General features: G+C 57.6%; 2 protein-coding genes across 14 annotated transcripts; one reads left to right on the forward strand and one right to left on the reverse strand.

Moving 5' to 3' along the window:
* Positions 1–2,324: 2,324 nt before the first annotated feature.
* On the forward strand, positions 2,325–5,786 carry BBLN (bublin coiled coil protein). The gene is made up of 2 exons (XM_036102404.2): positions 2,325–2,560; positions 5,307–5,786. Exons 1-2 carry the CDS (start codon positions 2,482–2,484, stop codon positions 5,477–5,479), a joined length of 252 nt encoding a protein of 83 aa, XP_035958297.1. The 5' UTR covers positions 2,325–2,481; the 3' UTR covers positions 5,480–5,786.
* On the reverse strand, positions 3,316–22,823 carry CIZ1 (CDKN1A interacting zinc finger protein 1). Of its 13 annotated transcripts, none has more exons than XM_078061823.1 (18): positions 22,663–22,823; positions 22,061–22,277; positions 21,710–21,825; positions 20,051–20,122; positions 18,244–18,473; positions 15,959–16,052; positions 15,647–15,755; positions 14,372–14,979; positions 14,059–14,165; positions 13,260–13,457; positions 12,434–12,558; positions 10,004–10,091; positions 9,587–9,700; positions 9,247–9,399; positions 7,677–7,746; positions 7,391–7,512; positions 6,929–7,084; positions 3,316–4,471 (listed from the first exon to the last, which is right to left on the reverse strand). In XM_078061823.1, exons 2-18 carry the CDS (start codon positions 22,162–22,164, stop codon positions 4,358–4,360), a joined length of 2,580 nt encoding a protein of 859 aa, XP_077917949.1. In that variant the 5' UTR covers positions 22,165–22,277; positions 22,663–22,823; the 3' UTR covers positions 3,316–4,357. The 13 variants fall into 13 exon arrangements, with proteins under 13 accessions (XP_077917949.1, XP_077917953.1, XP_077917954.1 ...); XM_078061827.1 differs by lacking the exon at positions 3,316–4,471 and adding an exon at positions 4,479–5,017 and having other exon boundaries at positions 22,663–22,822; XM_078061828.1 differs by lacking the exon at positions 3,316–4,471 and adding an exon at positions 5,073–5,094 and having other exon boundaries at positions 22,663–22,822.

Here is a 22,823-nt window from a genome sequence, read left to right on the forward strand (position 1 = left end):
GCTAAAATCACTTTCCGGCACCTGGGTGGCTCAGTCGGGAGCGTCTGCCTTCGGCTTTGGTCATGATCCCAGGGTCCTGGGATCGAGTTCCGCATCGGGCTCCCTGCTCAGTGGGGAGTCTGCTTCTCCCTCTGTCTGCCGCACCCCCTGCTTGTGTGCACTCTCTTTCTCTGGCAAATAAATAAATAAAATCTTTAAAAATAAAATAAAGTCACTTTCACTAGCTAAAATCACTTTCACTAGCTAAAATCAAAGTGTCAGCATGGCTGTGCTTCCTCCAGAGGCTCTTGGGGAGAATCCCCGTCTTTGCCTTGGGGTTCTTTCTTCCTTCTTCAAAGATAGCAGTGTGGCATCTCCAAATCTCTCTCTCTCTGCTGATGTCCTCACATGGCTTCCTCTCTTGTTTGCAGTCAAATTTCCCTTGGCCTTCCTCTTTATAGGGACACTTATGATTACATTTAGGGCCCACCTGGATAATCCAAGGTAATCTCCCCACCTCAAAATACTTCCTGTAATCACATCTGCTCGGGCCCTTTTTCCAGATAAGGTACTGTTCTCAGGTTCCAAAGATTAGGATCCAGATATCTTTGGGGGCAGACCACTACACTGGGTTTGGAGAAGGAATCATGGCAGAGCTAATGAGATGGGGAGAGAGAGGGGGACAAGGACTCCAGAGGCAGGACAGCACTAAGGCATATTCCCTTCCACCCGTCAGGGCTGGATGGAGTAGGTGGCTGTTTTGTCCTGTGGTCTGGTTTATGGGCCCTGACCACTGGAGTGAGGTGGGCAGAGGGAGAGGCCCTCTCTGGGACCACAGCATTTCACCAACGAGGAGCGTGCCTGGGGGCAGCTGCAGGCTCCACCCACGAGCATTTGCATGCACCTGCTGCGTCCCTGTGGTATGCAGATCTGTGCATGCCAAGGCTTGTTTCTGAGAACCTACGTGACTTTCTGAGGGTTTGTTTGCCCCTCCTCCTGTGCCCTGGAGTCTGCATGTTTCTCCTCTGGTCTAGACGTATAGTCAGATCCTATTGATCTCATGTGTGATTTCACATTTAAGAGAAAAACATGTGTCTGTGTTTTTGTTTGGGTGTCTCGTGCTTAAAGGGATTTGGATTATGTCAGCACATCCACACAGGTGACCTGTGTTTCTGCCGTGTCTCTGCAGATCTGGGGTTCACACTCGGGTACGGGTGTTTCTATGCCAGTCAGGGCTCATGGGGCTTTGCTTTCTTGGTTGGTGAGATGCTGCGCTCCTATGGAGGGCCTCTAACCCATCAGCAGAAGGTGGATGCACAGGCCTCTTTCTTTCTCAGCCCTGCTCACTGGTTCAATGCAGGCCTCACCTCCATTCCACCCGATTCAGGGAGGAGAAGGCAGGGCTGCCAATATGCAAGGCAGTGGTGGCTCTGATTGCAGGCTGCGGACTCCACCTTCCTCAGGTGAGATGGTGGGATAGTTTTGGGGACACAGACGATCCCTCCCCATTGTCATCATTTGGGGCATACCCAGGTCCGCCATTGCCGGCTCGGCCCCGGAGGGCCGTGTCACCGTTGAATGCAGCGACCATGGTGGAAGGTGGGGGCACCCGATGGAACGCGGGCCTGTTGGGATATACCCAGGTCTGACCCCGATCGCAAGGATGTCCTGCCCACAGGAAGCACCCGTGTGAGACCAGCACGGGGCTGCTGCAGCCATGGGGCTCCCTGGCAGCTACAGCTACGGGACTCCCAGTGAGTGAGCCTAACTCAGCCGGACTCCTGGCCAGGATGATACTTCTGGGTCCAGCTCAGGAGCGACAGTGGCTTGGCGGGTGACTTTGGGCAGGCCTCCCTTTCCCAGCTGGTAAAAGGGGTGGGGGGATGATGGCAGCTGGGCCAACCTAATCCTGAAGCCACACGCAGCACTGTGCCACACAGACCGTGACTCTCACTGAGGCTGTGAACCTAAATCTTCCGAAGCCATAGGGAGCCTTAGAGAAAACGCGTTTCAGATTTCGCCCACGCGGAGGCGCCGGCTCGCCGACCCGCAGGTCCCCAGCGGCAGGACGGGCGGAGTGGAGGCGCCAGGCAGCCCCCGTCCCTCCGCGGGGCTCGCGAGTCCTGGCAGAGTGCCCAGGGCTTCACGACCTGGGCTTCTGGAGGGCCAGCCGCGGATGACCCCGCCCGGCAGCCGGGCGGGGGCGGGGCTAGGGGCGGGGCGCGACTGTGAGGCAGGGAGTGGGCGGGGCTCGGGCCGTGGGGGCGGAGTCTGACGGCGGGCGGGGACGGAGCTCTGGCGGTGGGGCGGGGCGGAGCTCGCGCCGCGGGGTTCCGGCCTTGGGGGCGGGGCCCCGGCCGCCCTGCCGCGTTCCGCCGCGGCATTCCACTCTTCCGGCCTCGCGTTCCATCCGGCGCCTCCACCTTCCGCCCGGCGCCGGCTGTCGGCGCGAGGGTCGCTGGGTTCTACCGTCGCGCCGCCTTGGCGGCGCCCGAGCCCGCAATGTCGGGCCCCAACGGTGACCTGGGCGTGCCGGTGGAGGCGGGCGCGGAAGGCGAGGACGACGGCTTCGGGGAAGCAGGTGACCCAGGGAGGCTGCTGAAGCGCCCTTTGCTTTCTTAGGGCTGCCCTCCTGGGAAGGGGAAGCGGGGCCGGGCTGGGGGCTTGGAAGGGACCGCAGAGCCCTCCCACCCCTCGCCCCTGGGTGCGTTGCGGCTGCAGGCGCCGGCCGAGGATTCAGGGCGAGCACCTGCGAGTGGGTCCCTGGAAACCGCAGCATCGGAGAGCTGCGGCCAACCGGCCCCGTTTTACAGATGGGGAAACTGAGGCCGCTTCGGGATCACTCGCCTTTTGGCATTTGCTGCAGCCACTTCCTGCAGCCCCTGTGGAGCCGGGGGCTCCTGAGGGGGTGGGGCGGGTGGGCCGTCTCGGCTTAGCAGGAGGGGCTGTCTGGGTGGGCGAACTCGCCCTGCTGAGTCAGCATCTCCTGCCACCTTTGCTGGTGTGACCCGGAGCCTTGGCGAATGTGACCTGCTTACAGAGCAGCCTGTTGCCTGCACAACACTGCGGGGGGTTGGGGGTGGAGAGAGAACCATCAGCTCCCCTCTCACCTTGGGGAGCCTCAGTTTCCATATCTGTAAAATAAGAATAATGATTAGTGTTCCTGCCTTGAGATGTGTCAGGGTTAAATGAAGAAAAAACAAACGGAAAATATTTAATAGGTTCAAAGCATGCAGGTGTTCGGTGAGTGGTTATTTTTCTCTTTAGTGTAATAAAGATTGATTTCTCAAGTCGGAGGGCAGGACTTAGTAAATATGAGAGAAGTATGGAGTCTGCTTTTTGTTTTGTTCGGGTAACAGCTTTATTGAGCTATAATTCACATACTATACAATGTATCCATTTAAATTGTACATGTCAGTGGGTTTTAGGATACTCAGAGTTGTGCATCCCTCACAGTAGTTTCAGAACACTTCCATCACCGGGGTCTGCATTTAATAAAGAGGTAGAGGACCTCCCACAGGGTGGTAAGTGGTAGGCTGGCCGGTTTGCCCTGGGCACCGCAGGGGAACAGTAGCCAGACGTGTGTAAGGAAGCCCGCAGTGGCAGGGAGAGCAATCAGGAAAAGCCACTCCGGTGTCACACTGAGTGGATGTTGGCAGATTCACAGGACTTAGTGCAGTGGGCAGGTGGCTGTCCCAGGCAGAAGGCAGAGGCTTAGCACTAGGAAGTGCCCTTGACACAGATCAAGTCTGGCCCCCAGTGGTGTGGAGACACCACCCGCCTCCCCCATCCTGCTTCGGGCCTGTGTCTCATGACACAGAATGTGCAGTGTTGATAATAATGACCGTCTACTAAGTGCTTGCTGTGGCCAGACCCTGTCTGAGTTCTTAATATATTGGAATCCTCACAACCACCCGATCTTTATTCCCTTCCCAAAAGACACAGTCACGTGCTGGGGTGCAGCGGAGCTGGGACTGAAAGCCAAGTGCCCCTGCTCCCTCTGAATCTTGGCTGTGCCACCAACCAGCTGGAGGATCCTGGGTAGGTCCCTTCCTTCTTGGGCCTCAGTTTTCCCATCGGTACCACAAGGGGGTTGGACTCTAAGATCCAGCAGGGACCTTCCAGGACTCTGTCCTCTGTGAGGTGTGCCAGCTCTGGCCGATGGTGCTCTTCCCCCAGAATGCAGACACACTTGCGCCCATATCCCAGACACACTCCTCCAGCCCTGGCCTTTCCCAAACACTGTCAGCCGCTTCCCCTTTTGTCCCAGGCTGGCAGCTGAGTGTATCTGAGTCATGGGCTGGCTCAGAACCGGGTCCGCAGCGGGCACAGGCCCAGACCTTGGATCCTAAGGGACACTGTGCTGCTGAAAGGCAGGTCAGGAGTGGCCATGGAGGAGGGAGTGATGGTTTCTGGTGGAGACCAGGGAAGGCTTCTTAGAAGAGGAGGCGTTTTGAGCTGGTCCTTGAATAACTGTCGTGGTTGAGGCATTCTGAGCGGCAGAGACAAGTGAGTAAAGGCAGAAAGGCTAGAAAGTCAGAGGCTTCACTCACCCATCCGTCCATCCATTCATTCAACTAGTGCTTATTGTGTGACAATGAGGGCACCAGGGAGACAGCAGTGAACACAAGAACATTCCCTGTCTCATGAGCTCTATAGTCTGGTGGGGTAAGGACCGTGGAGGTGTGTGGAGGGCAAGGATTGGGAAAGCTCCCTGTGGCAACATCCATGCTGAGACTTGAAGGATGAGAGGGACTCATCCAGGAGAGGAGGAGGGAAGACGGAAGGAGGACGCATTGCAGACAGAGGCAGCAGCATGTTCAGGGGGCCCGAGGTGGGTAGAGGTGGGTAGAGGCTGGGGAAAGGAAAGGAAAGGGCATGGGAGGTGGGGCTAGAGAGGGGGCAGGGCCTTGGGAGTCCGGGTGGTGCTTTTCCGTTCCGGCAGGGGGAACCTCAGAAGGGCTGGAGAGTAGGGCCTGCCTGGGGACAGAGGCCTTGATTGCCTGACTCAGGAAGGTGGGCTCTGGCCTCCGGGCAGCTGATGAAGGAAGTGGAGAGGAGACTTGGCACCGGGCAGGACACTGTCTGGCTGACCTCCCCCTGACCACCTTAACCCTAGAATAAAGGATGGTGCACTAAGGTATTATTTCTCCAAAGCCTTTCAGTTTTGGTATCCACCCATTTTCCAGATGATGACACAAAGGGTCCGAAAGGAGTAGGGACTTGCCCAAAGCCCTTTTGTCCTGCAGGCCAGGGGACTGTGTGAGGGAAGGTGTCTAAGCCCTGAGGAGACCTGGAACCTTGGCTCTCTTTTTCCTTCCTCCCAGAATATGCTGCCATCAACTCCATGTTGGACCAGATCAACTCCTGTCTAGACCACCTAGAGGAGAAGAACGACCACCTCCATGCCCGCCTCCAGGAGCTGCTTGAGTCCAACCGGCAGACACGCCTTGAGTTCCAGCAGCAGCTCGGGGAGGCCCCTAGTGATGCCAGTCCCTAGATTCTGGGAGCCCCCAACCAGCCCAAACCCTGCCTCCCTGGGCTAGGCTCTGGCCTGGGCACTCACCACCTGGCTTAGATACCTTCTCAAGGGCTGGCCTGCAGGTCCCCTGGTGGGTCTGCCTGCCTCAAGTCACCCTTCCGGTACTCCCCTTGGCATGCCTGGGCCAGCCGCCACTACCCGACATCCCCTCCTGGGGTCAGACGTGGGCCCACGACCCACCCACCTAGCCTGCCTGCCCAGTTCCGGGGCACTCCCCACTCTGCCCAGGCCTTGAGCGTCCATATTAAATGGGTCTCCAACAGCACTGTGCCTCTCCTCTGTATCCTGGGTGAGGACTCCACCAGCCCTCACAGGTGAGCAGGGCAGCGGAGGCATCCCAGGCACTGATCGTGTGCTGGGCCTCACGGGCCTGCTGGTAGGGGAGGGGTTCTTGGCCTTCTTGTATTTCTGGACACAGAGGGAGCCGGTGAGGCAGGGCTTCCTCCCTACCTGGTGCCCTCCTGGACAGCAGATTCCCCAGCCCAGCTGAGACAACATGGGACATGCTGTGTGACCCTGTGGATACGCTCAGCTTCTCTGGGTCCTAGGGTCTTTCCCTACGACAGCCAACTCCTGTTCATGCTGTGTAACCTTGCTCCAGGCCCCAGTCTTCCCAGCTAACCAATCACAGGGTTGGTCTACCTCTAAGAGTTTTTTCAAATGGGGAAATAGCAGAACTAAAGAACCAACTCCTCCTGGGCCCCATTCGCTGATGATTCATCTTAGGGTCACCTGACAAGAAGGGCGGGCCCCTGCTATTGAACCACAAACTCAGAACCAGAGGACAGGGAGGCCCCCTATGCCTACACTTCAGTTTCCAGAGTCCAGCTGGAGAGACAGGCCAGCACAGGGGTCCAGAGCCCAGGCCTGGGGCAAATCCTGGCCACTCATCAGATGTATGACCTCTAGCAAGTCACTTGACCTTGCTAGGCCTCAGTTTCTTCACCTATAATTTGGGGACCACAATAAGACCTGCCCCCTAGGGTCCCTGTGAGGATTAAATGAGGTCTGAGTTGAAGGTGAAGGTGCTCTCCTAGCCCTGATAACCCCATTAAAGAGGGAAACAGGCTGTGAGAAAGAGGCCCTGCTTGGGGAGCCTGCCTGTGGCCTTCCGGCTCGGCCACCACACCATGCCTAAAGAGGGTGGGTGTTGGCTGAGAGCGGGCTGGGGTGTCCCCTTCCCCTATCCACCCAGACAGAAGGGCTGGTGGGCACTGTACGGCCAAACTACCTTCTTTTATTAGATTTTCAGTAAAAACACCAACCATGTCAGAACTTCCACATGAGACTTCTAAAAAGCATAGCAGACTTAGACCCAGACGGGGTGGGCCTGAGGCGCTCCCGCTATTAGGTTTTGAGGCGGGTTGAGCGCCGTGGCAGTGGGGGCGGAGGGGGTTGGGCTGTCACCTTGCCGGGGGTTTTAGCTGTGTCCTGGGTGCTGGGCTGGGTGGGTGTGCGGCCGCCAGAAGTGAACAGAGCAGTCAAGGCGTTCCGGGCGTTGATCGCACACCGGCGGCTCACGGGCCTGCTGGTAGGGCTGGGGTCCTTGGCCTTCTTGTATTTCTGGGCACGGAAGGTACAGATGAGGCAGGGCGTCCTGCCCACCTGGTACGCCCCCTCCCAGCAGCTGCCTCCCCAGCCTGGCTGAGACTGTGTGTGTGACCCTGTATGATGCACTCAGCCTCCCGGGGCCAGAGCTCTGGAGCTAACAGCCTGGCCCTCAGCTCCGCCCAGAACAGTAGCACAAAGAGCGGGGCCCCACCCCTGCTCAGGTTCCCTCCGTGGGCTGAGGCCAAACCCAGGAGGGAGGTGGCTGCTGGCCATGCCCGGCAGCTGGGGTGGGCGGGTGGGGCAGGAGGCCCGGCTCACCTGCAGGTTCTCGAAGTGGGCCAAGGACTTGCAGTGGGAGAGCTGGGCCCCCGAGTTGCTGTGGTAGAACTTGTGGCAGATGCGGCAAATGTAGCCCATTACGGGCACCAGGAAGTCCACACCTGTGGGGCGGCAGCATCATGCACTTACCCCCATGCCAGCCCGGTGGCCCTCCCCCTCTAGGGGCCTGTTTGCTCGCCCACCCTCCAGGTGGGAGGAGAGAAGAGCACAGGGGGAGAGGCTGCCTGGCCTCTCCTGCGGGGGGGGGTCAGGGCTAGGGTCTTACCGTATGCGGTATTGGGGCTGTAGGTCTCTGAGCCTTTCCACTCCTCTATGGATATATCTCTGGACCTCACCTAGAAATACGCAAGTGTGGGCCTTGATTCAAGCTTCCCCTGAGCTCCTCCCAAACGCAGGTGGGGCCTGGTTTCCACCCACACTCTTCAACACCGCCCCCGTGATGCCCAGGAGGAATATATCCAGGAGGTTGTGGGTGGCATTTGCACATGCTGATCCTGCCAGATTGCCCTTCCCAATCTATACTTTTTGAGGTCAGCTCAATCAGTCCCCTTCTCCAGGAAGCCCTCCTGCTTCCACAGTGACCATAATCCATGCCAGGTGTGCCCAACGCATCACGAGTGTCCTCTCTGAATCACATAACAACCTTCCTAGGTTCACCCATCTTACATAAGAGGAAACAGGCCCACGCACATTAACTCACTTGCGCAGGGTTTATAGAGGAGCAGAGTAGTTAACCCTGGTGAGCCCTAACCCTGGTTACACTCTTAACCACGAGCCCCCCTGCCAGCTCCCTGAATTCCTGATATTGCAGTGACCTCAGTCCCAGGGGAGCTGGGTTTCAGGTGATCAACGACTCGTCATCTCACCTGCTGGACGAGAGCCCCTTCCAGACGAGGCCATCTGACTCCAGCCACGGTAGCCCCACCACACTTAGCAGTGCCCTCCTCACTTACCAGGCAAATGTGCCTTCCAAGGGCGACAACCACTCCCCTTTGCCACCCTGGGCTTTGGCCCACCCTCACAGCCTGAGCTGGGACTGTTACTTCTAAGCAGAACAACTGGGGCTCAGAGAAGCTGAGGGGCTTGCCTGAGGTCAGGCCAGTACTGATCGCATGTAACGAAGTGGCCTCACCCCAAACCTGCTTAGGGCTGAGGACCGCCCTCGCACCCCTCCATCCACAGCCCCTCCACGTGCCCCTGGGGCTGCCCCTCACTACTCCGGACTGGCAACGGGCAAGCTCCAGGCGGGCAGGGGCCTTGACCCCCACATATCCCCATGTCCAGCACCAGGGCCTGGCTCAGAGCAGCTGCTTTTCATTTCTGACACGAAGAGAACCCAAGCTCCTCCAGCTCCTCGCTCGTGGGAGGGAGCTGGGGCGTTAGGAGCACGGGCTCTGGAGTCTCACTTCCTGGCGTCCAAGTTGGTGAGATTCAGCCAGGAAAGCGCTGGGTACATGCCTGGCATATAATAAATGCTCAGAAAGTGTTGGCTGCTACTTCGTCATCATCCTCATCTCGTGCTGACTCTTCTGTGTACCCCGCATAGTTCTCTCCATGCCCTTATTGGCCTAAGACGCCCTTTCCCTCCCTCAACACAGGTCAAGATTTCAGCCAGGCTTCGAGGTCCTGTTGCCGGCCACCCTGCCGTCCTCATGATGTGTATTTACACCTAGTCATAGGGAATACAGTCCTGTTCACACTAATCGTGGCATGCCTTAGTGCCTACAAATGTAAACACCGCGGCCCCTGGCCCCTGGGAGGTGGGGTGAGGTCCCGCCTGGGCTGGGAGTCCAGCCTCTAGCCTGCCTCCCACGCCCCCTCTGCCCCCCAAGCACCTGCTTGCAGAATTCCTCCTCAACCTCGATCTCTTCTTCTTCATCCTCCTCCTCCTCCTCCTCCTCTTCATCGCCCTCAAAGCAGCCCACAGCGTCCACCGTGATGAAGTGGTCCTCATCCTGACCGGCTATCTCCTTCTCGAGCATCTTCAGCTGCCCAGGGGAATGGGCCAGGGCTCAGGTCAGCTCTGGGCAGACGAGGTGCCACCCCACCCCCGAGAGTCCCAATCTCTCCAGACCTGCCGAGTTCAGGCTGGGATAAACCTCAACCCGCTGTGTGGCCTCGGCCCAGGCTCTGTGCCTCTCTGGGCCCATGTCCTCCGAGGGAGCTGGGGGTTACCTCCTTGGCTTTGTCCTTGTGCCCCTGGGACTTCACGTGCTCCACAAACTTGCGGGGGGTCTTGAAATAGCGGTTGCAAACAGTGCAGAAAGGTCGCAGGGATTGCTTGGCGATCTGACGAAAGGAGGGCAGGCCAAGTGGGTGGCGGGCGGTGTCCCCAGGGGCAGCCAGGCTGTGCCCAGTGACACCTCCTCTCCCACCTGCAGGCCTCCAAATCTGTCATCAGCTGGCTGTGCTCCGCCCCTTTCCCAGAACATGGGCACACACAGCCCCTCCCTGTGCCACGGGCTTCAAGACATGTCGGCAGGTGGCAATGGAGGACAGAGACAGGGCGGGGAGAGAGAGGAGCTGCCAGGAGGACCCCCACAAGCCCCGTGGCAGGGAGACAGCACGTGTGGGCGCCCTCGCAGCTCATACCTTGTGGTCCTGCGTCCTGCGGTGTTGGATCAGGTCCCCCATGTAGTAGACCTGGCAGGTGTTACACCAGCGCCTCGGCGGGGGCTCTCTGAATGGTAACAATTAGAACAAGGAATGTGACACTGCCCTTGTTGGAAAGACAGCTGCTCTCCCAAGACGCTCCATAAATGTAATGCAACTCCAACACGATGTGTTTTTAGAAACTTAACAACGGTTCTGAGATGCATCTGGAAAAATACTTAGACAAGAATAATAACCAAGGAAGCTTGGTGGGGTGTGGGGAGATTTAGAAGCATCTGGGATCCCAGGAGGCCAGCAGGACAGTGACACACCTGAGCATATCTGGCCCTGAAAACTCTTTATCCTTCAGTTTAGATGCCCTGTAGTTCCTGGAGCTGTTCTTGCCCCGCCCCCTACTCCTGGGCCTGCCCCCTACCTGTAAGCCAGACTCGCCCCTGGCACCCCAAAGGGCCATCACCACAGCATTTTTTTTTTTTTTTTTAAAGATTTTATTTATTTATTTGACAGAGAGAGAGAGAGCGAGAGCAGGAACACAAGCAGGGGGAGTGGGAGAGGGAGAAGCAGGCCTCCTGCTGAGCAGGGAGCCCGATGCGGGACTCGATCCCAGGACCCTGGGATCATGACCCGAGCCGAAGGCAGACGCTTAACGACTGAGCCACCCAGGCGCCCACCACAGCATTTTCTACAACGGACAGGGAGGACCTGATCCTTTCTCTGCCCCCGCTGAACCGTGGTGAGCTCTGGGAGGCCAGGACTCCCAAAGTCCCAGGGCCAGGCACGGGATCGGCCCCAAGTTTCTGACTGCATTGGATGAAGGACAGGCAGCCTATCGGAAGGACTGCCATGCTCTGTGTGGCCTCAGGGGCCCCAGTGAGGCTTCAAGGGGAGATGGTTCAGTGAATCTCCTGCACCTAAAGCTTGCTCGTAGGATGGGCTACATCTTTCTAGTTTTCTTGTGTCCACAAGATAGGTTTTTATATAACCGAGCTCATTCTGCAAATGCAGATGTGAACCCTGTTCTAACCCGACGTCATACCTGTTTCCACGGTCTCATGAACTCCTTGGTATTGTCTTTTATGAGCTATTCCACCAAGTGGACGAGCCTGAGCTAACTCATCCCACAGGAGTGGAGATTTTCAACAGTTTCCAATTAAACTTTTTCACCATGACAGTTCTCTGCAAGGAACTTCTTTGGATTTCACCTTTCTTCTGTATTTATGATCACTTCACCTAAGTATAATTCCTGGGTCCTCGAGCAGGGGAGGTTTAAGGCTCGAGAACGTGCTACACAACCACGTCAGGAAGTTCTTCTCAAAGTGAGAACCACCTAACAGAGACGCCGCTGCCTCTGGAGAGAGCGCTCCATCACCCAGGGCATGCAGGCAACAAGCTCCGAGCTGTGACCCTGTGAGCGCTCCCGGCAGAGTCCCCAACCACTGCCCAGCCTGGGATGGGGCTGGATTCGGGCTCGCTCCCTAGGCTTCTTTCGTTTTGATTCTGAGCTAGCTGCTAACATTGTGAAATTGGGAGATTTTGGGCGCCTGGGTGGCTCAGTTGGTTAGGCGACTGCCTTCGGCTCAGGTCATGATCCTGGAGTCCCGGGATCGAGTCCCGCATCGGGCTCCCTGCTTGGCGGGGAGTCTGCTTCTCCCTCTGACCCTCCCCCCTCTCATGCTCTCTGTCTCTCATTCTCTCTCTCTCTCAAATAAATAAATAAAATCTTAAAAAAAAAAAAAAAAGAAATTGGGAGATTTCACATACAAAGCTGGGTTTCTCGATTCTCCAGAACAATCAGGAGACCTGGAGCTGAGGAGCAGCTGTCCTGTGAGACAGAGCCCAGGCCCCCCAGCACGGCCCGAGGCAGCGCTGACCTGCTTCTCCCCTCCCCGTAGGCCTCTGTGACTGCCCACAGGGTGGTGAAAGTTCTTCCAGCATCCACCAGCCCTCCTCAGCCCAAGAGCTAGTCCTGGACTCCAGGACGGCTCATATTTCGGATCAATGACGCGCCCATGACAATGAAAGGGGGACAGGCAGGGTAGCTGTAACTTCAAGCCACACGATGACTAATCCCCGGGTGGGGTCAGCACATATGCCAGGGAAGCAGGGGTCTGTGCCACCACCCACATCCTTCCCATGTGGGTCGTCACACTGTTCCTGCCTGGATGGCACCTTAAGAGACTATCTAGTTTATGAACTCTTGCACTGCACCCTTCACCAGGCCATCTTACAGATGAGGAAAACTGAGGTCCACGGGTACACAGTTAACGTGTGACAAGGCCTCTGGCAGCGACCAATACTTAACCCAAAGGCAGACCTTGCAGATGGCGGACTCAGGGCCCCTCTCGGCCTTGCCTGGCCTGCAAGGCCGTCTACCCCCCAGCACGGAGCCTCCGAGACCCCCCCACTCACTCGTCCTCTCTCTCCAGGACATCCCGGGGCACGGGCAGCAGGGACAGGAGGCAGGCCTGGCTCATGTGCTGTATCTCCCCGAGCCGCTGCTGGTGCTGGGCCCCCGACATGTGGTTCTGGAACTCCTGCAGTGGGATGAAGAGTGAGCCCTGGAGAAGCGGGCAAGGCCGGGGCCCGGGGAGGCGGCCTGTGGCCTCAGCTTCATGGCCACCCTGTCGCCACTGCCGCCGAGGCCATCTGTCTCAGAACAGCCCTGTGGGGGCCAGAGGAGGATGGTGACCTGAGGCCCCAAGTGAGCGAGCACACAGCAGCCAGAGCTCCTGCCGTTCCTCCTGGACACCGTGTGAGCCCCTCGGAGACCAGGAGCAGTCCGACTGACGCCCAGACCCCACCGCTCTGCTCAGGAGGACACAGGCAGCGACGGCAAACGGCCCTAACAATACGAGCAGAACGCCGTTGTTAAGGCACTACGCTCGCTCTGGGCTGGGCCGGGGGCTCGTGATTTCAGTGTCAAGTCACCGGATCCTCGGAGCCTCCCAGCAAGGTGGGTTCTAAATGCTCCTTCATCTGAAGCACGAGGAAACAGGCATAAGGAGGGGAGTTCGCCTTCCGGCGTCTACACAGCTAGTCAGGGCTGATTCAGACCTGGCCTGCTGGACTCGCAGATCCTAACTTCTTGGCTGCTCAGGGAATGTTTCCAGAGCAGGTGCACAGCTGCTGTGGACGGCGTGGACGGCGCTCACGGTGGCCAGGCCTGGGCACGCCCGACAGACACCCCCACTCTGCCCCCCGGAGCCCCCCGTGCCCGGGCCCCGGGCCGCGGTACCTGCTGGCTGCTGGAGTTGGCCTTACAAAGGTAGCAGAAGAACTGGAGGGTCTGCTTAGACGGTGTGCTGGCGGCGGCCGGGGCGGCAGGCGCAGAGTCGCCAGCGCGCGGCACGGGGGTGACGGGGACGGTGCTGAAGGCCCGGCTGTCGCTGCTCTGCAGGATGGTGACCTTCAGGGAGCCCCCGGCACCCCACACCTGCACCGGGAGCAGGGGCAGAGCTACCACCGGCGGGGCACCTGTGCTGGGCCTGCCCCTGGGCCAAACGCCTGTGAGTGGCGTCTCCCTGGACCCTCCTGACAGCCCCCTTCGCAGATGGGGAAACTGAGGCACTGAGCTGGTAGGTGACTGCCCAGGCTCACAGAGCTGGGGTGGACGACAGCCGGGACTCAAACCTAAGCCCACCCAACCGTAAAGTCCACCCCGCCCCACCCTCCCGTGAGAGATGGAGAAACAGAGGCACGAAGACGGGAGCGGGTTTGGCCGCAGTCCCACTAGGAGGCGGGGCGGGAACCCGAACCGCACGCAGAGGCTTTCGCTCTGTGCTCTCTCCGCTACAGCAAAGCTCCCCCTGTGAGGGGACCAAGGGCTCTAGTTTGGGGATGGGCAGGTTGGAAGGGACTTGTCGCCAAAAGTGCCTCCAGTTCTTCAGAGCAAAGGTATGTGAAACAGTCAAACCCAGTCTGCTCGGCCCACGGCCCAGGGGTGGTGGGGAAACGTGAGGGGCCCCGAGGGGTGGGGGCGCGCCGCTGGGCCCCGCGGTAGGCGAGCAGCCCCAGCAGCACGTCGACCCACCCACCCCTAGCATCTCTCTTGCTCGTTTTTCACATTCTCCCACATCCAGGCCACTGGTCAAGTCCTCCTGGCTCTCCACGCTGACCTGGGCGCCGCCGGGCTCCTCCAGGCCTGAAACGACAGATGGGTCCATCTCCCACCGGGCCCCGAGGGACCTGGGCCTGACAGCCCCCTTCTCTACCCACGGCCAGGACCCTGAAGCCTCTGGTGGGGACAACCCCGAGCCCTGGTCAGGACCGCACGGCGCCAGGGGAGGAGCCAAGGACCCGGGCAGGGCTGTCCCATCACGGGGCAGCTGGGAACCAGTGCTCGCTTACCCGCTCCAGTATCTCCCCTATCAGGCGGCGTCTCGAGCACCGCGGAATGATCCGGAACCGGCGCTGGCTCGGAGGCCGGCACCGACACCCGTGGCGGGGGCTGAGGCTGTCCCTCAGTCTGGTCAGGCGGCTGGCCTGGCGACGGCCCCGGGGGCTGGGCCTCAGGACACGTCTGCGTCTGTGCCTGCTTCTGCGGCGGCCGCGGGGGCCGCGGGGGCCGCGGGGGCTGCGGGGGCTGCGGCGGCCGCGGGGGCTGCGGCGGCCGCGGGGGCTGCGGACGAGCCTGCGGCGGCACCTGGCTCTGCAGCTCGGCCTCCTTCGGCGGCGGCTGCGGCCCCACGTGGTCCGGGGAGGTCTGGGTCTGCGCCTGCCTCTGCAGCCTGCGCTGCCCCGGGCCGTCGGCGGGGGGCGTCAGCGGCTGCGTCCGCGCCTGCACCGGGGCCTGGATCTGCGGAACCCGGGGCTGCAACGGTGGCAGCACTCGGGCTTCCGGCGGCTCAGGCAGCAGCTCGGGTGTCTGTGTCTGCTTCGGGGCCGTGGCGCGGGCCCGAGGCTGGACCTTCGCCTGCAGCTGCCCGGGGGGCCCCTTCTCTGTGGGCAACTCTGAGCTAGGGAGGATCAAGAGAGAGCTTCCTGTGTCTCCCAGCTGACCCCAGGGGCTCCTCAAAAAGACCGAGATCCGCGTTCAGTCCTAGTTCTAGCACGTACAAGCTGGGCATTCCGGGAAGGGCCTGCCGCTCTGCGGGCCCCAGACGCGCCTGAATAATTTGGGAGGATCACTCAGCCCCACCTCCCACAATCTGCTAATACGTATCCAAGGCCCTGTAAAGCCGCCCACCCTCTGCCCACTCTGAGGTCCCAGATGCACATGTTCACCTCTCCAACCTGGCCACCTAGCCTGCCTCCGGGTGGCTCAGTCCCAGGGAAGACACCGGAGACTCTCTGGCTGGGGGCCCTCCCAAGTAAGATGCAGAATTGGGTTTGACCTTCCTGCAAGCAGGACGCCAAGGCCCTTTCCTTCTTCCTACCTAAACTCTACACTGTTGCCATCCGAAGGTTCTGGAGCTGCATCCCCAGCTCCTTGTGCCTTGGGGGGGTGAAAGGTATCAGAGGAGGCTCTCCCTGACATAAGCAGAGAGAGTCAAGGAGACTTGCAAGGGGATAACTTCTCTGGGACTGTCCTTCTCTGAGTCCCCCACCTACACCCACCCCTAGCCTTCGAAAGAATGAGGCTACAGGGCCCCTGGGCCCCGGCGGGTTTTCAGCATCCATTACCTCTTTGACCTCTTAGCTGGTGGTTCAGATGCCTCACAAGACTCGGGCAAAGGGGCTAGAGTGCGTTTCTCCTTAGTGATGTCATCCGGGCAGGGTGGGGAATCTTGGTCTGGAACGGAGGACAGATGAGTGACTGCCGATGTCGATGCCGTGTAGAGCACAAGCTAGCTCCGAGAGACCGGGTCTGGGCTCAACCCCCCTCCCCCCTGCACCAAGAGCCCTGCCCCCCAGGTCTGCCTCCATCACTGACCCTGCACCCACCTGCCCCAACCCATGGCCCCTTCCAAAGGGCCAGCAGCCTCCCTCTCTTACCTTCTGGCGTGTTTGTTCGGGACTCAACAGCTTCCTCAGACCCCTCTGGGGGGTCTGACTCATCTTCCACAGGTATCGTCTGAGAAGAAGAATCCTGCTTCCTTTCAGAAACTGGTTCTGACATCTGCTGCCCACCCATGTAAGTACACCCTGGCCCAAGAGCAGCTGTGACAGTCCCCTAGGGGATGAAGGCGCCCAGGGACCCGGCGACCTCTGGTGAGGCCTGGCCCAGAGCTTCCCACAGATGATCCTAAGCACCCCCAGGAATCGTGTCTAGGCAGGTCCATCTAGCTGCCTGGCTGTTAACCCAGATTTGGGGGATACTGAGGGGCCCTCCTGACTCCCCAAGCGCCTTCTCCACGAAGCAGCCGGAAGAATCCTACTAAAATGCAAACATGACCATGTCTTTTGCCTCTTTCAGTCAGAAATCCTCCTGTATTCCTGACTCTAGAGTCCTCCTTCCTTACCCAAGCCCAAAACCACCACCCCATCTGACCTCTGCCCCCACACCCCCACCTCCAGCCAGCTTCCCCACTCTCCCCCTCACCCTCTCTATGCCCACACTGGCCTTCTCTCTGGTTCCCCAAAGTCCTAGGCCTCATCCTGCCCCAGGCCTTCACCCAGAGCCTCAAAGGCACTTCTTACGGGAAGCCCTCCTGAGCCCAGGGTAGACCCTTAATATGGGTTCCCAGAGGAGCCTGGGCTTCCTTTTTGTGGCATTTTCCACAGTCTTAATTAATTGGTGGGAACATTATTTGCATGAATGTCTCACCATCGCTACGACCCTCCTCCCCAGCCTAAGAGCTCCAGGAGGGTCAGGCCAGATGTACTGTCTGCACCACGCAGGCCCCTCACAGATGTTTGCTAAATAAATGCACGGCTCCGGCTGGTCGGGGGCATTCCAGTTACCCCAGGAGCCCGCCTGCAGCCTCCCTCCTTCCTCCTAAGCCCGAGGAACTAGCACCGAGCGGAAATGTGCACCACATTAGGACTTCAGCCCTTCAGAAACTATCTGGCTCTCATCCCGCATGACACGGGCACTGCTGGCCTGTAAGTCAGGAGGCTCGGGCTCTGGGTCTGTGTGGCCCAGGGCGGCCTCCACCCCACTCCCTGAGGCTCAGTTTCCCAAGATGTAAAATGAGTGGCAGGGAGCAGTCATGTGAGGACAGGCCCCAACTGGCAGGCTCAAGGCTGGGACCCCTCTCTGGAGGGACATGCCTCACCTTCAGATGTGGGCTGGCCTCAGAGCAGCCCGAAAAGGAGGGGGGGGTGCCACCCCTGCCCTGGAATGTTCTCGTGAGCATGCTGTGTGAGGAACTGCTGGGACTCAGGGAAGGACAGTCCCAGAGAAGTTATCCCCTTGCAAGTCTCCTTGACTCTCTCTGCTTATGTCAGGGAGAGCCTCCTCTGATACCTTTCACCCCCCCAAGGCACAAGGAGCTGGGGATGCAGCTCCAGAACCTTCGGATGGCAACAGTGTAGAGTTTAGGGTTTTGTAACACTGTTTTACCCCATTACCTTTCTTTTACTTGCACCAACAGCAATTAATTTAGATTGTTTTTAAAATTTCAGATAGTCACAAAATGTTTCCTTGTTAAATAAACGTAACTGAGAAGAAGCTAATTCATGTAAAGCTAGGCTACTGCAGACAGTAGGCCCTGGCCACAGGTGCCTGGCTTCTGAGCTCTCCAAACGTTGCCAGCCAAATTGAGATACACACCAGATTTTGAAGACTCGGTACAAAAGACCAAGGAATGTAAAATATCTCGTTCATTTTTTAAATACTGATTAAAGGTTGAAATGTTAATTTTTTTTTTCATACTGGGTTAACTAAAATTTATTGATAAAATTAATTTCACCAGTTTCTTTTTCCTTTGTTAATGTGATTACGAGAGCAATTTAAATTCCATATACGGCTCACACTTTCTTTCTACAGGGCAGCGTGGATTTACAGAGCACCATTGCAGGACACCTCAAACTACTCCAGTGCTCGATGTCATTTATACCTCCATGTGTTTGCAAAGAGAAACATTCGCTCAGTAAGATTACTGGTGGTGTTTGGATGTGGAAAAAGTCGCATCGGACGTTCAGGAATATCTGAAATTTGGGAAACCCTAGACAAGGCCAACTTACCCCCTTCTTTTTACAGATGGGGAAACTGAAGACAAAAAGGGACGTGACCTGCCCGAAGGCCTGGCGTGAGCCACGTGGGTGAAGCTGGGCTGATACCCAGGTATGACCTTCCCACTCCCATCCCCACCCGCGGCCCCCCGGCCACCACTCACCTTGCGCTGGGGGGGGGTGGAGGAGGGGGTGCGGGCCTGTTTCTGGGGAGTCCGCCCTGAAAGATTGATCTGGGAGGGGTTCATGGGGACCCCGACAGGAGGGGGACCCAGCAAGGACTGCCGAGTGGCCTGGGGGAAGAACTGCTGTAGATTTGGGGTGGCCAGCTGGGGGGGTGTGAGGCTGGGGGCTGTCAGGTTTGGGGCTGCCAGGTTGTAGCCACGGAGGTTCCCTGCGGGCAGGAAGAAGGGAGAAGAGAGGTTACAGTGTGGTTGGATGGTAGAGGCCAGAGTCAGGCGTCAGCCCCCCAGAGCATCACGGAAACAACACAGATAACTTTGACGGGGAAGCTTCCCACACAGCAGCCAGAGGAGAGAGATGAGAGCCAAAGGCCCACTCCTACCTTGGGCATTGGTAGTGAGGGGGCTTTAGGGCTGGTTTTCTGCTGAGGAGGAGAGGGACACCCTGATCAGCAGCTTGTGCAACCCCACTCACCCTCTGGCACGCTTTAGGGCACACCTTAAGGTGTGTGAAAGACCCAGCACAGTCCCCATAGGGAGAACCAGCAAGTTGACTGACTGGTCCCTGGAATAATAAGACACTGTCCTATCCCACCCCCCACCCCTACCCCCCCATCAAAAGTCTACTGGGAACCAGCACTTGCTAAGCCCTTTGCGTGCATGGCCGCAGTCACTCGGCTCAGCCACCATCAGGGTAGGTACTATGGAGTCTACCAATGATAAAATAGACACAAAGTGGAGGTGTAGCTTGCCCAAGGTCTCTGCTTATTCTGCCTTCACTCCTCTCCACCTGCCTAAATCCTTCCATAGCTCCCTGCTGCTTGGAAAGGAGCTCATTCCTCACCTTGCGGGGGTCCGGCCCTGCCCTCCTCCCAGACCTCCTTTCTTACCATTCTCCCCACACATGCACCCACTATACTCCAGCCATGCTTCTGTGTATCCCTCAACAAGCCTGGTTTCTTCCCGCCTCTGGGCCTTTGCATATGCTGTTCCTTCTGCCTGGGCTATTCTGCCCCCACTACTTCCTGGTCATCCTTCAGATCTCCCTTTAGGTGTTTATCCTCTGAGAGGCCTTCTCAGAACCGCTCTGTGTCCCCAGAAGCGCCAGCTTCCCTGTTCTAGGACCAACTGCACAATTTCCTTGTCTGCTTCCCACTGCCCACCACCCAACCACCCTGGGAACTCCTATAAGGGCAGGCGCCTCATCTAACTCAGAGGCCTAGTGCTCAGGCAGTGTTTGAACCATAAGAGACAATTCAAATCCTTGCTCCAAAGCTGGGACGGGAAGCATAGGGGTTGAGGACATGGGTGAAATGTGTTCTCATATCTAGTTCAAGCCCTATAGCCCAAGCTCTGTGACCCTGAGCAAATCAATTCCCCCTTCTTAGCCCCAGTTCCCTCATCTGTACAATGGGATAATAATAGCGCTTGACTCACTGTTTTATGAGGACTCAATGAGATATACAAGTGTGCCTGGGATCCAATGAGTGTTCAGTTAACATTAAAACAAAATAAATACATGCACACATATGTGCAGAGAGAATGCCAACTGGCTATTAAAAACAGTAAGATCAAGAGATCTCAAAGCTCTAAAAGAAAAATGGACAAAGGACATGGACAAGTCACAAAAAGAAATATGAACGTTTAACAGACAAATAAAAAACGTTCGACTGAACTAGCACTCCAAGAAATGTAAACTAAAACATTAATGATGTCGCTTTTTGCCAACCAAGTTAGTAAATCATGTGTATATACGTATATATATATATATATAAAAAGCATATAATACCCAGTGTTGCCGTGGGCATGGTGAGACCGGTACCGTCATACGAGGCTGGTGGTATTGCAAACTGGTCCAGTCCTTTGGGAAAGCAAGTTGGCAACACTTATCAAGAGCCATAAAACATCCATCCCCCGACGCAGCTTTTCTACTTTTCGGAATATGTTCTAAGAAAATCGTCTCAAACATGATATTCATGCCCGTGTTATTTAAAACAGAGAGAAAAAAAAAAAGAAAAAACAAAGCGGAGTGGGGAGAAAAAGGAAGCAGCTGAGTTTAGGTACGCGAGGGCTTGCCCTCCAGTGGAATACGAACAGCTGTTAAAAAATAATCTTCACAGACACTGTCAACTCATCTGGTAAATGATCATGCCGTTCTATTCCGTGAAAAAGAAGTAAAAGACAGCCTTTCACTTCCATGTCAATAACCAACCACAATCATATACAAATTCCCAAGTTTGGGCCTGGGAAAAAATGGGAGGAAATACACCAAAACCGTGACAGGTGTTTTTTGTTTTGTTTTTGTTTTCCTTCAGGAGGTCAGTGAGTCTATGACAATTTGGGTTTCCTTATCCTCTAAAAATAATTTTCTTTCACTTTTCTTTGATGAGTGTGACCTTTAAAATAGGAAAGAAAAAGGGGGAAATACATATGTATACATCGTGTGTGCTTTTGTTTCTCCACCTGCCATAGATCGACTGCCATCGATCATTTGTAAATCAACTCCAGGACCTTCCATGCCTATGTGGCAGGGCTGAGAGTGACAGCCATCACATCTTCTGACCTGGCAGCATAACCTGCTGGATGGCAGGACAGCCTAGTACCTAAGAACACAGCTCTGTAGCAAGACCTGGGCTCTAACTCTCCCTCTAATCCACACCTACTCCCTGTGTGACCCTAGGCACATGATTCTTCTCTAGGCCTCAGTTTTTTCATCTGTAAAATGGGAGCATGAGTGTATCTCACCCCCCCCACCCCCAGAGTTGTCAGCAGAGTCGAGGAACTGTGTTTGTAAAGCTCTCAGCACAGTGCACGGCCCAGAAGGACCACACAGCAAGCCACAGCTACCGTGCGGGAGGGGCAGGGTCTGAACATGAGCTGGCCCCAGGTCACTGAGCTCCTAAATTAATACTGAAGGGGCTTGGTATCTGGAGCTGCATCTTAGAAGGAAGAGCTGAGAGACTGCTCTCCACGTGGGGACACTGAGACAAGGACACAGGCTTACTACATATGGCTAGAGGCACCCACACAGAGATCCAGGGGGTCAGAAGGCTCAGGCTTCACCTAGCTGCGTGACCCAAGGCAAATGACTTCCCCGAGCTCTGGACCTCAGCTTCCTCATCTGTCAAATGGGATGTGGAAGAGAGTGGTCCAAAGAGATCTTTTCCTCCATCATCTCATCTAATCTGAATGGGAGGGAGCTGTGCTGAGTCCTGCCCACAGAGGCCAGCACCATGGCCAAGGGCAGGCCCCTGCCATCGGACAGAGCTGCGTCCAGCTGAGCAGCTTTGGAACTTCCACCTCCTGGAGCCTCAGAGTTCGCATCTGCAAACTAGGACGCGGAGAGTAGCTCCCTCTCAGAGTTAGCGTGTGGATTTGGTGAGATTGAGTGCAAATGGGGATGCCAGGGCACCACCCCTGAGTTGCAGTGAGAAGGGGCCAGTCCTACCTTGCAACTGCTGCAAAAGCAAAGCTCTCTGTAGCACTGAGCCGTTGAGGAGGGAGGCGGAGCTGGCACCTTGGAGATTCAGAAGCTGTTGCTGTGGCTGCTGCTGGGGAAGCCCCCTGTGTGTTGGGAGGGGGTGTCAGAGGACTCTGGGAGAGTCAGACCCTCCCTCTTCCCTCACCTCCACTCTCTGCCCCTCTCTACCGCAGACAGAGGAACCTCGTGAGGTGGGAACTGATGGTTTCCAGGACTGAAACAGGGAGGTCCCTGGGAGAAAGGGCTGGGATGGAGTCTCCACGACAGGGCTCTGAGTGGCAGGGCTGAAGCCGCCCACCCCTCCGGAGGGGAACTCACCGGCTGACGGCCATGGGCAGCGGGGCTTGCGGCGGGGACTGCTGGAGCAGCTGCAGGAGCTGCTGCTGCTGAAGCTGCTGGAGCTGCTGCTGCTGGTTGAACATGGTGGCTGAAGAAAGGACGCGGAGTAAGGCAGGACCCCTGCGTCCGCGCCTATCCGCTCCTGCCCGTGGCCCTCAAACACCTGCCCGCTGAGCTTCACGGCCACACTCCAGTCCTGCCAAAAGCATGCCGCATTTGAACCCCCATGCTTTCAATAAACCCCCCCTCCCGCCACTTTCCCGCAAATCCTGCCAACAGCTCCTCCCTCAAACGCCCAACCCCGCCCGCCATCTCCCCCACTCCCATGGCTCGGTCCTTCCAGGGGCGTCCGACGCCAATGCAGCTTCCCCGCCCCTAGCCTTCCTCGCGTCGTCACGCCCCGATGCCAGCCCCTCTCCACACCCCAACCCCTCCCTCGTGCCCCTTTTGTCAATAACAGCACCCCCAACCTTTCGCTTTGGCCTCTGAGCAAGGTGGGAGGAAGGCTTCCCTCCCCCACTCCGCTAAGCCCTTCCTCTGCAGATCCAGCCAGCATTACACATCAAATCCGGCCACCCCACCTGCCCGCGACGCCCGCAGCCTCCGTGCAAGTGGCCCCTAAGCCTTGCGTGCGTCCCCCAGTCGCGCTCGGCCCGCGCGCTTCGCTTCCCGGAGCCCCCGCCGCAATCGCCCCGCCTCCACTGGCAGAGCCGACTGGGCCGCTGGAACTCGCGGCTCCGCC

This window comes from Halichoerus grypus, chromosome 14, assembly GCF_964656455.1.
Source record: "Halichoerus grypus chromosome 14, mHalGry1.hap1.1, whole genome shotgun sequence".
Taxonomy (NCBI): domain Eukaryota; kingdom Metazoa; phylum Chordata; class Mammalia; order Carnivora; family Phocidae; genus Halichoerus; species Halichoerus grypus.